The following is a 15,874-nucleotide window of genomic DNA, read 5'->3' as shown; positions in this document are numbered from 1 at the left end:
CAGCCAAGGAGACTCCCAGAGCCGCCACCGGCACCTCTGACCCAAACACGGCAGCGACTTGTCACCGGATTCGACCCTGCAAATCCGCTTTTTTTTTGCTGCTGCCTTGTTTTTTGTGGGTGGGCGAGAAAGACCCAGTCCTGGTTTGTCGGAGCACCCGGGCAAAGATGCTGCTGGAAAAGCGCCCGTGGTTTGGTGTTGATGGGAATCTCCGCATGGTGCAAGGCCAGGGGAAACCCACCCTGGCAGGGTCAGCAGGAGGTGGTGGGAGGCTGCATGCGGGTGGGGAGGAGCTGCCACAGAGCTGGAGCTTCAAAAGCAGAACCAGAAAGCCAGGAGTGAGAGAGGAAGGGGGTCTAGCAGGGTTTCTCATGGTTTTTTTTATAGAAAAGTCAACTTTGGCCTTAAAGATCCCAAACCGTCTCTGCTGGTGGGAAGGACAGCTCTGCACTGTGGCTGCCAGCTCCGGTCCCTCTCCCAATTCCTACTGGGAACACACCAGTGCTGGTGTCCATGAAATCCCGGGCTCTACCAGCAGAGAGGGGACGGGCTCTTGGTGCAAAGTTGATCAGGACACGCTGGCTCAGCCAACAAGCAGGAGCAAACCAGCACATCCAGCTGGAGCAGGAAGCTCAGGGTAAACCCCTCCGAAAGCAAAACCCCTGCTTTGCAGGAAGCATTCCCAGCAGAATGAGCGGCTGAGACCAGGCGGCAACGCAATGAAAGCCATCCCAAAAATGTGATTTCAGGCCCCCGGAGTAAATTTTTAAGCATGTTCTGCTGAGCTGTGCATGGGCCAGAAATAAAAGTCCGGGTGTAAAATAGAATCAGCCCAAAGAGTGAAAATGAATATCTGTGGTGGGGGACTTGCTTACCTCCGAAATCTGCAATGGTGGGGCGCAGTCAACACAAGAATGAAATGGGACCATGTGGGGAGGACGGGCACAGGCAGCAACACACACAGATAACACATTCCACAATGGGAGTGAGAGATGAGAGGGGAGGGGAATGTGGGGGGAAAAACTCGGAGTTAATACAAGTGCAAACCAAGAGAAGTGACTACACAATACAGGAATTAAAAAAATAAACACCCAGACATGACAAAAACCAACTGTGCTACGGTAACAGGGGGTGAAATGAAACATAACTGGGGGTCATCAACCCTCAGTGGCAGGAACACTTCACCCCCTTTCTGGACTTTAGCACCTCCAGTCTCTGCCCTTCCTTTCCTATCTCTCCTGCACTCACCCACCTCCTTGGGGGATGCCCAGACCACGGAGACAACTGTTACCTCTCCCATACAAAGGATCCTATGGCTCTTCACTGCACTCACAGCTTATCAGAATTGAAAATTCTCCCTTCAAGCTCTTTCAAGAGGCTCTCCGGGCCCTTCCAACCTTGGGCGGATGCCAAAGCAGCCCCTTTTGAAGCAGCATCATTATTGTGGTTGTAAAAATTTATTAGCCTATTTACCACTTCGAGCCTCAAAAAAAGCCTTTTCCTCCGCTCCCACAGCCAGAGCTGAGCAGCAGGAAACTACCCCGGAGGTGTCTGACCACGTTATGCCTTATAAAAGGGTTTTACAATCGTAAGACTGGGAATAAAACCGCATTCCAAAGCACGTGGACTTCCCCAGGGGGCTGCGGGAAGAAGATTCACCTCCTTGGCACCCCAGCGTACCTGGGTGGACTGCGAGACGGCCTCGTCGAGCGCGAGGGCCCGCTGGCACACCTCCTCCTTGATCCTGGCATACATGGCCTCGGCCGTGGAGTACTTTTCCTGCACCATCTCTCCTTCCTCGGGGTTGAGGTCCTTGAGCTGCGGCCCGATTTTCAGCAGCTTGTCGATATGAGGTTTGTGTTCAGCAATGGACTCCCTCAGTTGCTAGGGAATAGCAGGGGAAAAAAAAAATAGATTTGTTTGGAAATCTGTTTTGAGTCGTTGCCTATTTATTCCGTGCAACACTCCAAGAGCTGTGATCGTATCTGGTAGGAACTCACACCGTGGATTTCATGCCCCAGCATCTGCCAAGCACATGGAACTCGGCTCTTCCTAACATGGCTATGGCACAACACCCAACACGGGTCCTTCCCCAGCTCCTGGCCCTCCCCACAGCTCCACAGGGGACCCCACTGGGAATTTTTGCTTTGCAGCTCTCTACCCAAAAAGCACAAAGTGCTTTTCCCTGCCACAGTCAGGCAGGAGAGCCAAAGGCAGCCTGGGTGCAAGCTGCATTTTGGTAAGGGGTGCTCCAACGTGACAAGTGATTTCCACGTGGCACACTTGGATTATACAAGCAGGATCCCCAAAAAGAAGAGAATAGGGAAAAAAATGAGGCAAATCCAAGAAAAAAGGTGCTCTTGCCTCTGCAAGTGCTACAACTCTGTTTAAGGTAGAAGAACTCCTGCACAGGAGACACAAACGCCGCAGCCTCTTACCCTCATGTCATCCTGCTGCTGCTTGAGCTGCTCGTGGTCGATGGCTGGAGGTGGCAGCTGGGAGAGGAGGGCTTGAGTCTCCTCAATCCATGGGTTCAGCTCCTCGTAGGTCTCCCAAAACTGGTTGACCAGGACCTGGGCACGTTCCAAGCGAGCGTAGCGCTCCGAGTTGAGCTGGCTCACGGCTTCGTACTGTTGCACCAGGGACTCGGTTTTCTCCTGAAAAAAAATAAAAAAAGGGAGGGAGGAGAGTTATGGTGAGGGATGCAAAAGGGTCTAGGAAAAGCGCCAGCTCCACGCTGTGAGCTGGAAAAAGAAGGAGGTGCTTTTGGTGGCCTTCCACGTGCACGGGCTGTAATTCCAATTAAAGCAGCCTCGGGAATCTCCGCTGTCTCCCCCTCCCCAAACCCTGCAATAAAAATATGCAATAAAGGAGAGCAATAAATGTAAAGAGATTTCTGCTAACACTGGTGGGGATTACTGAAGATGGAGCAATTTTAAACTCCTTCAGCCTGTGCCAGAGCCGAGGATTCGCCTCTCTCCCCTCTCTGTCCCCCCTGGGCTCACCTGGAGAACAGCTTTTTGTTCCTCGCCACAGGTCCCGAAGATCTCGTTGCGCTGGCTGAACAGCTCATCCATGGAGTCTTTGTGCCGAATGATGTCGATGGAAAAAGCCTGCAGGAAGGAAAGGTCCAGAGAAAGGCAAGAAATCAGAGCTGAGCCCAACCTCTCCCCCCAGCTCAACCTCTCCCCAGCCCATCCACAAGATCCTCCTGCCAGCACCAGGTGCCGCAGAGACCACGCAAAACTCATCACAAGTGTCCTGTGGCCCACTGAAAATCTGGCTGGAAAAGCAGATTCCTGCCTGTTTTTCTCATGACTCATCCACATCAACCTCTCTCTTTCAAAGACCTGAAAACAGCTCTTAAAATGAGGTATAATCACTTCCACACCCAAGGTCCTCACCAGGGGAAAAGCTCCATCATCCATTCATTAGCAAAGATGTTATCCCCCAAAATAGTGCTCTCCAGAACTGCATCTACCAATAACTTTGCCATTCCCAAGGTCCACACGATTAACAGCTGGAAGCTGAGCTCAATTTAACTTAATGCTTGATGGTTCAGTCCCCCCACCCTTACAACACTCTTATTTTCCTTTTTTTTTTAATTTTAAATCCAATAAGCCTGTGAGCTGCTCTGATTGCCCAAGCAAAGGGAAGAAAAGGGTCGTTTATTTAAAGTGCACGTTCTTTCAGGCATGAGCTCATCTCAAAGATATAAAAAAAACAAAAAACCCCAGCGCCTCTTTGTTCCACGTCTGGCTGCCGGGAGGGAACTGAGGAGTCCCCCACTGCAGGGAACAATGAGCAAAAAGCAAATGGAAAAGCACCCTCATTAATCAATATATACATTTTTCTAAACCCTTCCTGCTGCCAGTGCCAGCAAGATCCCAGCAGAGCTTGCTCCGGTGGCCACACGGAAAGGCTTCCAAGGGAGCAGCTCTCTCAAGGGGATTCCCAGCAAGAGCACCCATCTATCCCTAAACAGCTCCTGCAAATGGACAGGAAGATTTTTCCTTTAGAAGCCCAACACTTAATTTCTCTAAATTCTCTTTCTCCTTTTTTTTTTTTTCCTTTTCCTTTCCAAGGACAAGCCTTGCATCTCTCCCAGTGCTCCGGGCTTGGCACTACACACCCCAGGGTAAAGCTGCTCCCTCAAATCACATCCCGTGACCCAAACCACATCCCATCACCCAAATTGGGCCATCCCTCCTTGTTGCCCACCCCATCTCCCCCACCCATGAGGTGCACACAGACCTTCTGCACCTGCAGCTGAGCCGTTGTCTGGTCCTGCTCCAGGCGGATGGGACCCAGAGCCATCAGCTTCCGCTTGGTCTCAGCCACCCAGGCCAGCTCTGCATCAGCTGCCTGCTCGTACTGGCACACGGGAGAGGATGGGCAGTGGTTAGTGATGGGCAGCAGGGATGGAGCACACGGAGAGCTGGGGATGGCGGGAAAAACAGAGGGACCCAGCAGGACATGGGAACAAACGCCTCGCCCCGGCACACGGAGGTGGGGAGGAGAAGGGACATCAGGGTGGATGCAGGTGACTCCTGCAGCTGGTTTTGGGGCATGTTGGAGCAGTCATCTTTCTCTACACCCTCCCTGCCTGCAGGGCAATGGACATCCCTATGAACAGGAGCATTATGCTCACAGGATCAGCTCTATGGGCTCAGCGCTCCACGGAGCAAGGGCAGTTATTCACTGCACTCCACAGCCTCCGGTCAGTGCAGGACAAGCCTTTTTGGGGAGGACTGTTCGCCTGGAACAAATCCCTGTGCTCTCACAGCAGGGGATGATGTTTTTCCAGGCTTGAAAGTCACCTGCCCTTGGCTTTACACCATTTACATCACCCCTGTCAGCAGAAGCCTGCAGGCAGGATAACGTGGTGCTGCTCCAGAATTATCCCATCCCAACCACACGCAACGGGACTGGTCAGGAAACAGCCCTGCTGCCACGTGCTGCTGCTGTGGTCCATTGCTTGGCATTCCCAATGGGATCTGGCTCTCCTGTCTGGCTGTGCTTGCCATCCCTCCTGCTGCCATTGCACTGTACAGCTGGAGCAGTGCCGAGCCTCTCGCTCCCACTCTCCCAAGAAAACCCATCAGCCTCCAGCAGGGTTATTAAATTACCTGTTGAGATCTCTGAATAGCAGCATCGATTTCTTCCACCCTCTGCTTGATGGTGTCACTGACCAGCTTGTAGCGCTCGTTGGTGTCCGACACGAGCTTATCCAGCCCTTCCCGGGCTCGCCAGGGAACCAGCTCCAGGAGAGCCCGGCTCACCTCGTTCACCGTGTCCAGGACGAGCCTGTGCTCCATCACCTCCTTCTTCAGCTCCTGTGGAAGGCACCCATGGACACATGTCCTTCTCAGCAGGTGACCTCCCTCTCCAGCTCCTCCCTGGCCTCTCAAACAATGAGCAAACCCCCACGAGCTCCCACCCTCACATCCTCATCCCGGAGCGCCGCTCTCCCAGCGCCCACCTTTTGCCGCTGCTGGAACTGGGGGATCTGCTCTCCGGCGGGGGACTGTGCCCCACTGGAGGCCAGCTCATCCTCCACCTTGCTCATCCACCCGGTGAGCTCCTCGTGTGTGGACTGGAACTTGGTGGCCAGCTGCCGGGCCTGCTCCAGCGTGCGCAGGGCTTTGGAGCTGGCGGCGGTGATGTCGGAATAGCGGGTCTTGATCCCATCCAGCTTCTCCTGGATCAGCAACACCTCCTCCCCTGCGAGACAGCGGCGAGGGGCAAATGATGCTGGGTTGGGTTGCAGGGAGGTTTTGGCAGCCACCTGCCCTGTTCCCCTCATTTTAAACACCTAATTTCACGCTACTCTCTCATTTTCCACCAGTCAGAGTAAAGTCCATCTCTTCCTAGGGATAGGAGCTGCTAAAACTGGCTTTGCCACAAGCTCCAAAACCACACCAGCTCAGTTCTCGACTAACGTGTCACAACTCCAGGAAAAAAAAAGGGCCAGTTCACTCTTTACTGCTGTTTCCAAGAGGACATGAAAATGCATGCCAAATCCTTTGTAATCACTCTTCCTGCTCCACAGCTCCCACAAGGACAGAGGGCTGTACATCTGCTATGAGCAGACCACATCTGAAGGAAATGCATCGCCCCGACCTTTCTTCCCACTCATAAACATAAACTCACACCCACGTGGCAACAGCAACAACTGCTCAATATGGGAAAGCAATATTAGGAAAGGGCTGGGGGTATTTTTAACCTCTTCCCATGTGATTTAGCAGCTGGATGCAATGAGAAAACCCTCCCTTGTGCTGCAGGGCTGCTCAGCTCCGAGCATCCCCCCGGCAGCGGTGGGAATCACCCGCTCTCCAGGCTGCAAGGCTGGGATTTGGGACCAACCCAGTCCCAGGCTGGAGCGTTTGTGGCTCAGCATCCAGGTCTGGAGGTAAAACAGCTACTTTGGAAGATTCCAAAAGGAAATTAAGAGCTGAAGGAGAACAGCCTTCCCTGAACAGCGATCACTGCAGAGCATGGACTTCCCAGGGAAGAGTGTGAGGACTGGGGGCTTCCCATGCCAAGATTTCAGTGTTACCTGTGGTTTGCTTCAGAAGAGCTTGTCCGTTTCTAATGGCTTGGTCCACGTTCTTCTTCCTGTTCACAATTTCCTCATTCAAAGCCTGGTGGAAAAGGCAAATCTGGGTTATTCTGTTGCAGGCAGATCCCTGTGTCCTGCCAGCCAGAGATGCTACGAAGAGCATGAACTTCCCTACTGAGCATAGGAAGGGTGGACAACCCATCTGATAATTGTCCAGTCATCCTGTTACAGGAATTATTGAGCCTTCTGGGACCCAAAGGCTCAAATCTTAGACAAAACCCACTGGATCTGGGTTACCAAAGGACTTGCCCTTGTATTAGACAGAACCTCACTCTTGAGAAGAGCCTGCACAGCCCCAGGAGCGGAAGCAGAGGCTTCCTTGGTGGCCAGCCTGGATCCAAAAACCCACCAGGCTTTTCCAGCTCTCAATCTTGGAAACAGCATCCAGCTTTCTAAAGGCACAGGGTGGCCAAGCTGGCTCAGACATTGTTCACAAAGCAACCGAACCATTTGAAGTTTCCCCCCTTCCCCCCCCCGGGAAACCCATTTTTGGGGCCACAGTTATTGTTTATAACACATGAAACGTCTTTCCACTTCTCCAAGCCTCGAAGAAGAGAACCAGCAGCGGAACAAGCTTTGCAAAATTAAAGTCAGACCAGAAACAAAAACAAAACCAGATAAATGCAACAAAATAAACAACATAAACATGGAAGAAAAAGGGAAAATACCAGCTGGTCTGCATGCTGCTTCTGCAGGACGTCCCGTTTGTAATCCTTTACGGATACCGAGCCCAGCTTGTCCTCGACCTCAGCCAGCCAGTTGAGCACTTCCACCTCCTCCTCCCCAAAAAGCCTGGCGTTGGCCAGAGCCTGATCCAGCAGTGCTGCCTTCCGGCAGCACCGGTCGTGGACCTCGCCGTAGCGGGTCTGCAGAGAGTCTAATTTCTCTGCCAGCAGCCTCTGCTCGGCGGCACAGCTCAGGGAGGAGAGGGACTGCCCGACCCCGACCGCCCGAGACACGTCGGCAGCGTGGCTCTCTATCTCTTCCTCTAGAGCCTGAATGGCGGGAGGATAAAATGGACAACAGAAAGGAAAATGAGTGAAAAATGGATAAAATAAAATAAAATAAAATAAAATAAAATAAAATAAAATAAACGCAACATGAAAGGGGAAACAAACAACGAGCGCAACTGAAAGAATGGAGGAGACATAAAACCTGCCTGCAAACGGCATCAAAATTAAAAAGAAGCACAATGGGAATGTTTTTTTTTCTATCCAAACCCAGATATACTCTCTGTGAGGTGCAAAGACATCGGTTTAATGTTCACCCACACTGGTGGGCCAGGGCTTGGCAGCCTTCTCCACACATAAAACAGCCTGGGTAACTCCTCCAATTCTTGTGCGTGCCAAAAACCCCCTCGTTGTGGTGGCAACAGCCACCAGAGCAGGACCTGACACTGACCACTTCCATCCCATCCAAGTCCTACCTTGTGCCGACTGATCTGCTGCTGGATTTTGGCAGTCTGGGTACCAATGGGCTCAGAGTTGGCCAGTTTCTTCTCCGTCACTGACAGCCAGTCCGACACGGGCTCTGTGGTTTCGTGGAACTGCTTTGCCAGGACCAAGATGTCCTCCAGCTGCTTCTGCCTGTAAGAAGGAATGGTAAAATAAGAAGGAAGTAAGTGTTCAAGGCCAGGTTGGACAGGGCGTGGAGCAACCTGGTCTGGTGGAAGGTGTCCCTGCATAGGGCAGGGGGTTGAAATGAAATGAGCTTTAAGGTTCCTTCCAACCCAAACCAGTCTGTGACTGGTTTTTCAATGAAAACACTAAGGAGCAGCTCCCTATTGGAGCCAGGAGTGGGAAGCAGCTTCAAGAATTAGAAAGCAGGAAGCAAAGCAGCCCTGTTCAGAGAAAGGTGAGACACCATGTCAGGCAAAGACAAAAATCAACGTGGAGAAACTGCAAATGGAGTTTTTTCCTGCAGCTGTGCCTTTAGGATCCAGTTTATCCCCCTGGGAAGATGGCAGAAAGGCTTCCCCATTATGCAGCTTCTCATGGAACAGTTTGGGCTGGAAGGAATCTTTAGGATCATCTAATTCCAACCCCCTTTTCTTCCATCCCTATCGCTATCTTGAAGATCCCTTGACATACTCAGCTTGTGGCCAGACTCTTGGTGTTTTAGGGCTGCTGAACTTCTGGCCAAAGACAATCCAGCTCCAGTACAAGTTCTGGATGGACAGCCCAGCTTGTTGTCAGTGACTAAAAACACTGAGAGGGTCCAATCTGGCCCTCAGAAGTGTCTTCATAGCCTCAAATATCAGCTTAGGTAGCAACAAGCAACTCATAAACAAGATTCTGGCGGCAGAAAGGTGTCAACAGGATGCTAATGCTTACAGGAATAAAAATAACATCCCTCCCCTGCAGGGAAATTATTTAATCTGAGCTCTTCCCCGCCATTGTAAACCACCGTTATCAGCTTCAGCTTCCAAACAGCCTTTGATTTCCCATGTTTTCCAGCTGTTTCCAGGTTTCCAGGATGTATCTGCGCAGAAATCCCTGCCAGCTTCCCGAACGCTGTAACCCCGTGCCCCGGGACACTGAGACCCGCAGGATGAGCTGGTCCCAGTCCCTCTCACCTGGCAGCTGCCCGGCCCAGCAGCCCTGCCCAGCGCCGTGCCAGGCTCTCCAGCTGCCCCACGATCTTCTCCCGATCCGCGGGCTCGGCCGACTGCGCGATCCGGTCGCCCTCTGCTTGGATCATCTCAACGGTGGCTTTGCGATCGTCCAGGAGCCGCTGGAGCAGCTTTGGCATCACAGAGAGACCAAGGAGGAGCAAAAGTTACTGCACTGGGGCAGCAGAAACAATTCCAGCCCTTGGGAGAGGCCAGATCTCTAATTGTGGCTCAGAACCACCATCAGCACAGGGTTGAGACCAGACCCGGCCCAGGGGGAACAGCTCTGCCATCAAAACCAGCCTCAAAAAAATATATAGTTATATTATATTACATTATAATAATAGCATGCTTTAATTTGGTCAGCCCTGAAGTGGTCAGGCAGCCGGACATGATGATCATTGTAGGTCCCTTCCAAGAGAAATTTCATTCTATTTATTCTATTCTATTCCCTTTCCTTCACATTTTCCTTTCCTTTTTCCTTTCTCTTTTCCTTTCCTTTTTCCTCTCACCTTTCCTTTCCTATCCCCTTCCCCTCCTTTTCCCCTTCCCATTCCTTTCCCCCCTCCTTTTTCATTTTTTCTTTCCCCTTTCCTTTTCCCTTCACCCTTCCCTCTTTCACACTATTCAAACCACTTCTGCGCCAGAGAAGTTTTCCAAGCTTTCCCCATCACCCCCCCCCAAACCCACTTTTAACTTCCACTTGAAATTCATTTCCTCTCCCAACCTCAATAGGTTGGACCCAGGCTGGGTAAGAATTCATTTCTAAAATACTTCCCCCTGACCACACTTGACCTTCCCTCCGCCCGCTCCGAGGGGCAGGCGCCGGCCCGGGCTGTTATCTCTGCAAACACCGGCACTCCTCGGGCCCACTCTTAACACTTTGAACATTCACTTTGTCCAAACACCCAAACCAGCCCCTACACCACCAGCTCGCTCCTGACACAGCAGAATTACTGGCACAAACAAAACCCAGGGCTGGAAAAACACGGCCGACCAGCAAAACCAGCAAGCTTCAAGAGGCAGCAGGACAATGAAGTGACGTGGTGATTTAGACGATGGAGATACTGAGTGTGGGCAAACGAGCTGCCTGTTCCTTGCACTGGGATGTGGGCAACCAGGATCCACCACGAAAGAAGCAGGTTTCTGGATATCCCAGCTGGATCCCCAAAATACTGTCTGGCTGTCCCAAGCTCCCCCCCTCTCCCACTGAGCCACCCACCGCCCTGTGCTCGCTCACCTTCTGCTCCTGGATCTGGGCTTTCACCACCTTGTACTCTGCAGAGGGAGGTTTCTGGTTGGAGATGAGCTCCTCGGTGTCCGCCAGCCAGCTCAGCAACGGCTCCAGGGCGTCCTGAAACTTCCCGCAGTGCAACAGGGCCTCTTGCAGCTGAGCGACCCGCTGGGCCACCTGCACCCCAAACACAACCCCACTGCACGGTCAGGCTGGGGAAACATGAATGCTGGAGCCCCAGCTCCCTGCCCATGACAGCCTTTTTCTACCAGACCCCAGTGGCGCTGGGAGAAACCAGTTACAGCCCCTCCCCACGCTCCCACCTTCTTGTTGAGGGTGTTCCAGCGGGTGTTGATCTCTTCCATGTCATGCTCCAGCCCCTGGACGTCACAGTTTTTCCCGGCACTTTGGATGAGTCCTTGACCAACTCCATTGACTTGTTGTAGTTTAACCTGGAGAGGATCCACTTGCTCCTTCTGGAAGAGCTGGGGGTGGAAAGAGTGGGAGAGAAAAGGTATTTATATAAGCTGTAAGCTGCTCTTCCAGCCCCTCCACCATTCCATAGATACAACAGGCTTTCTTTTCTGGTGAAGATGCAGTAGCTACTTGCACTGATTTTATTAGAATTGTGCAAGTTTGTTCAAACTCCTCCCTCGCCTTGACCCAGTAACACAAATGTCACAGGAATCTGCTGCTGTGGAGCACAGCTCAGGATCTATCCACATCCACCTCTGCTTTTAAATGGGTAAATCCCATTTTTCCAAGCACTGGAGTGAGGTAGAGAGAGAAAACTGGGGAAGAAATGAGAGCATTGGCTGCAGCCAGCCATCAGATTGGGAAATAACGCTCCTGGGGAAAAACCCCAAGCAATTCTCACAGCGAAGCTATTGAGAACGGAGACCTGACATCATATGAGTTTTGTTAACCACGAAATTACAGGCAGCGAGGAGCTCACTGTATTTCGAAAGACAAAGGCAATAGGCAATTAATGTGCGAGTCGTTTACCACGGATTTGGCACGGTCCTGCCTGGGAATCCTGTGGGGAAAAGCTTTTTAAACCAAAAAAGATTTGATAGGGAAGGGGGAGGAGAGCGAATGAAGCTCCCCATTGTCAAGAGAGGCAGCAGGGAGAATCCTGTTTCTGCAGAGGAGATAAGTGCTCTTTATCAGAGCTGGGGATCTGCTGGAACCACGAGCCGCCCCGTGCAGGGTTCCTCTCCAGAGCCGCACGGCCCGGTCCCAAGGGACAAACCTGCTGTATCCCCACAGCAAATAGCCCAAGCCCCAAAAAGAGGGAGCAGAATCCTTCCTGGCTTACTCTGCTCCCTCGGCCCACGGGTCCATGCAGAGCACAGGTCACCCCGCACCCAGCGCCGGGCAGGATCGGAGCCCTTGGCACTGTCGCAACATTTTCCCGTTGGAAAGCAGAGGGGATGGCTGCCAGCCGCCTGCTTTCCCAAGTGTGCCTCCTCCTCGTGCCCAAGAATGCACAGACATGGATGGCAACAAAAAATTCCCACTTGGATGCAAGATCTCCCCCAGCAGAGCAGCAGCTCGTGGAAAGCCCAGCTCCCCACACCGAGCCACCGCTTTGCCTCCCAAGAAGTACAAGGCAGGCAAAAACCCCCAAACACACCAAAATCCCCTCAAAACCCCCAAACACAGTTCCCAGAAAGAGGTGCTGCTTTGACTTTCTTTGCCTCATTTCCAAAGAAAAAGCTGTTTCTTCCCAGCAGAGCTCAGCAACCAGAGGGCAGGGAGGTGTCCCTCCAGGACATGAGCAAAGGGTGAGCTGGCAGACACTGTCCAGAGCTGGCTGCTCATGGATAATTATCCCACAGTTATAAGAAATAAATGGTGATATGGCAGCACCGATTCCCCGGCTGTTCTCCTGTTACTGTTTATATATGGAGTTGCTGGTTAGAACAGCCAAACCCACAAAAGGATCAGGCTGATAAGCCTGGCATGCCGGGCTGGTCCGAGCTCTCTGCACGCTGCAAAACAAACTCCAGGGCTCTGAAGCAGCCAGGCAGGGAGGGAACCCTGTGGAAAACCCGGACACCCAACCAGGGGTACCTGTAACACAGGTATCAGCCAGCCTGAGAACCCAATGCTCCATGAGGATCCCTACAAAGACAATCTCACCAACAGCCTGAGGGTGAGCGTGTCCAACACCCTTGTTTTCCTTTGCTCATAAAAGATTCCAGTGATTTAGTTCATTAACCTCACTGTGACTCAGCCCTGAAACAAATATTTAACGACCGCCCTGTGCCAGGCAGGAGAAGGCACAGAGCGAGGTGTCCTGCCCTGAAGAAGGGCTGGACAGACATTTTGGAGAGCAGAAGGACATCTGCTCCACCACACCTCCGCCTCCTCCTCACTCCCAGAAATGCTTCCCGAAGCATCCCCTCGCTTTCTGCTTCCCTCATCTCCCTTAACCCCAGCGCTGCCAAATGCAGAGCCTGGTGAGAAGAACTGCCATCACCAACAAGGGGAAGGTTTATGGGGTTAACAATCAGAGGTGCTGAACCTAAAATAAGGGTCCCACCACCAAGGAGATGCTGAATTTCAGGTAACAGACAACACCACTGAGAACCCAATGGCTTTTCCCTCACCAAGGTCCTCTCTGGGTGTCCCAGCCTGTGCTCACATGGACCCCCCATGTGAAATCATCTCTCCAAAGCCCCTCCACGTGTGTCTCTCCAACGGGTGGTTCAGCCCAAAGGATGAGTAATTGCTACCGAATCGGGATTTTCGGCGCTGACTAACTTCTGATGTCTCCTTAGTGATAATTTCTCCCATTCCAGATGGCAGGAAATCAGCGCTCGGCTGTGGGAACTCCACCACCAAGGTCTCTCCAGGCAAAAGGCACGAGCACGGCCCAGTAACGCAAGTCCCCAAACGCCAGAGAGAACATGAGCCCCTTCCCATGCGCCTTTGGAGCCTCAGCACCTTAGTGCTCGCTGGAAAACCTACAGACAGCGATGACTGCACAAGACAGGAATTATTTGCACTTAATTCGTTTTACAGGTTTCTCTTTTCCGATATATTTTCTGCTTCAAAGATGGGAACTACCCGCCCGGAGTCGGTGAGAAGGTTTTTCTGAAGTCTGTGATTTCCATCTGAGTGACCATAATGTGCTTTACTAAGCCAAAAAAGTATAAGACAATAGTTGAGGTCATCGAGCAGCGAGCGTCTTTTGCCTACCCCACTTATAAAATCACACAATTTCCCCCCACCCCCGAAACCTTCTGCCTGCCAAATTCAAGCCACTCTCAGGAGGGAGAAGGCTGTTCTGAAGCCTGAAGGACACAGATCGTGCGTTACTGAGTGGGCTCCCATCTCCCACCCACCCCTCGAGCGCGAAATAAAGCGATTTCTGCGCCTGAAGCCCCGGCTGCGAGCGCCCGAGCAACAAATACCTCGTTATCTGGAACGAATCCATCTGGTAGAGCAGGAGGCCCTTCTGCGACGAAAGCAGCAGCGAGGGGTCCCTCTGTGCCCGCCGGCACCTCTCCCTCGCCAGGGCACAGGGAAGTGGCACCACCACAGCTGGGAGGATGGAAGGCATCCCCCAGCGCGGCCCCAGGGAGGGTTTGTGAGGCGAGTGCTGCAGCAGAGGGTGTCCCCAGCAGCTCTGGGATGGTGGATCCCTCTGGGAGGGGTGGGAAGGCGAAAGGGGGACCCTCCATGCCTGGTGGCACGGAGGCACCATCGTCCCAAGCTGCCACCTCAGCTGCGGGTGCTCTTGCAGGGGGGTCATCCTCCAAAGCCAGCACTTGGGTGGGCAGGTGCTCCAGGAGGGGCGGCACAACCATGATGGCAAAGTCATCTGTATCCCCCAAGGCCACTACCAACGGCACGGGGTCACCACCAAGATCCCCAACACCGGAGACGAGTGGATCGGCTGCTTGTGGTGGCACAGTGGCAACAGGCACATCAGCAAAGGGTGGGGGGGCTTCCAGAAGCTCCTCCACCATCAAGGACATGGCAGTGGTGGTGGTTTCCGGAGGTTCCTCAGCATCCATGGTAGGATCCCCAGTGGCTGGTGGTGTCTCCTGAGCCTGGGGCTCTGGGACAGCCACATCTCCTGGTGAAAGTGGGTGGGCTGGAGAAGAAAGCTCCCCAAAATCCCATGGGATGGCAGGCCCTGCAATGGGTGATGTGCCAGGAAGCCCTTCAGGGGCAGCTGGGCTGGCAGTACATGGAACCCCCTCGCCCAGCCCTATGGCACGGCCCCAGCTGGGGGCAAACAGCAAGTCCATGTCTCCTGGCTGCAGGATGGCTGCTGGTGTCCCCCCATGTGTGACAGCCACCTCCACGGGGGGCCCCTCAGTGCAGGCAGCCCCTTCCAGAGCCATGCCCTGGCTCTGGGAAACCATTTCCCATGGGAGGTCCTCAACAGGCACCGGGAACGTTGTCAGAGCCTCAGAGTCTGGCTCTGATGCAGAGCCAGTGTGGAAAGGCAGCAGAAAACCACAGCAAACATCCCCACTCCCTGCCAGATGAGTCCAGCCATCAGCTCCACTCCCTGATCCCAAATTTGTGGCTTCATCCTCAGAAACCAGTTCATTGCCAACAACCCAGTTGGCAACTTCTGTCCTTCCAGGCAGAAGGTGATGGGTCCCGAATGGATCCATCCCCTCAATGCCAGCCTTGCTGTGCTGTGGGGGAGACCCCAGTTCCTCCACCGCTGTGTCAGGAGCTGGGAGCTGGCAGGGGGACACTTGGCCAGGACAGGTCTCCTTGGGAAGCTGTGACACTTCCCCACCAGGGATCAGCAAGTCTTGCTTATCTTCATCCCACCCCCCCGGAGCACCAAGGTAACCAGTTCCCCCCAGTCCAGAAGGTGGATGTGCCCCTGTCTCAGGGGATGGCATCCCACCAGTGCAACTGCCCACCAGTGGGTCAGGATCATCCTCCTCTGCCAGCACTGAGGAGCCTTCTAGGAGGGATCCTGGCCCTGTGGTGGCCACGGGGCTGGGGGAGGCCCCTCCATCCGAGTCCGTTGGGGTGACAGCCAAGGTGTCCCTTTCTGAGAAGGGCTCTGTCAATGGCTCCAGAGTGCTCAGCATCTGTGAGCTGCAGGTGACATCGAAGTCCTCCAGATCCGACACAACAGCAGAGTCTGAAGCACTGATGTCCAAAGGGGCCCTGTGCTGACACCCTTCGACCTCTGACCCGGCCAGTTTGGTCGAATCTGGGTCCAGCACCTCTGAGTCCATCGGGGAAACCTGAACCTCCAGGCAACCAGTGACAGCCCCACCACACTCATTCTCGTTCAGGCACTGCTCTTCCAGCTCCAGGAACATCTGCACAGAGTCCGTGTCGGACAACTCGGGGCCTGTGGGGCTGGCTGAGCGCTCCAAAACTGGAGCAAAGTCCTCAACTCCACACTGCACCGCTG

The 15,874-nt window shown here is 53.4% G+C and overlaps 1 protein-coding gene across 23 annotated transcripts in view; it reads right to left on the bottom strand.

Annotated features, from left to right (window-relative positions):
* The window catches only part of MACF1 (microtubule-actin crosslinking factor 1), a 141,069-nt gene that overhangs the window by 21,971 nt on the left and 103,224 nt on the right, over positions 1 to 15,874 (bottom strand). For 16 of the 23 annotated variants that reach the window (XM_027701225.1, XM_027701226.1, XM_027701235.1 and 13 more), the window contains 13 exons: positions 10,791 to 10,952; positions 10,474 to 10,644; positions 9,198 to 9,364; positions 8,049 to 8,208; positions 7,291 to 7,617; positions 6,560 to 6,644; positions 5,483 to 5,724; positions 5,130 to 5,336; positions 4,255 to 4,374; positions 3,006 to 3,113; positions 2,439 to 2,657; positions 1,681 to 1,884; positions 876 to 884 (listed from right to left, as the gene is read on the bottom strand). In XM_027701225.1, the coding sequence (XP_027557026.1) occupies positions 876 to 884; positions 1,681 to 1,884; positions 2,439 to 2,657; positions 3,006 to 3,113; positions 4,255 to 4,374; positions 5,130 to 5,336; positions 5,483 to 5,724; positions 6,560 to 6,644; positions 7,291 to 7,617; positions 8,049 to 8,208; positions 9,198 to 9,364; positions 10,474 to 10,644; positions 10,791 to 10,952 (2,181 nt within the window). The remainder of the gene's footprint in view (positions 1 to 875; positions 885 to 1,680; positions 1,885 to 2,438; positions 2,658 to 3,005; positions 3,114 to 4,254; positions 4,375 to 5,129; positions 5,337 to 5,482; positions 5,725 to 6,559; positions 6,645 to 7,290; positions 7,618 to 8,048; positions 8,209 to 9,197; positions 9,365 to 10,473; positions 10,645 to 10,790; positions 10,953 to 15,874) is intronic. The other 7 variants (XM_027701236.1, XM_027701229.1, XM_027701224.1 and 4 more) reach the window with 3 other exon arrangements.

This window comes from Neopelma chrysocephalum, unplaced genomic scaffold, assembly GCF_003984885.1.
Source record: "Neopelma chrysocephalum unplaced genomic scaffold, ASM398488v2 Primary Assembly neopelma1_154, whole genome shotgun sequence".
Taxonomy (NCBI): Eukaryota; Metazoa; Chordata; class Aves; order Passeriformes; family Pipridae; genus Neopelma; species Neopelma chrysocephalum.
The sequence above is the reverse complement of the archived record's forward strand: the minus strand, read 5'-3'. Positions and strand labels throughout refer to the sequence as shown.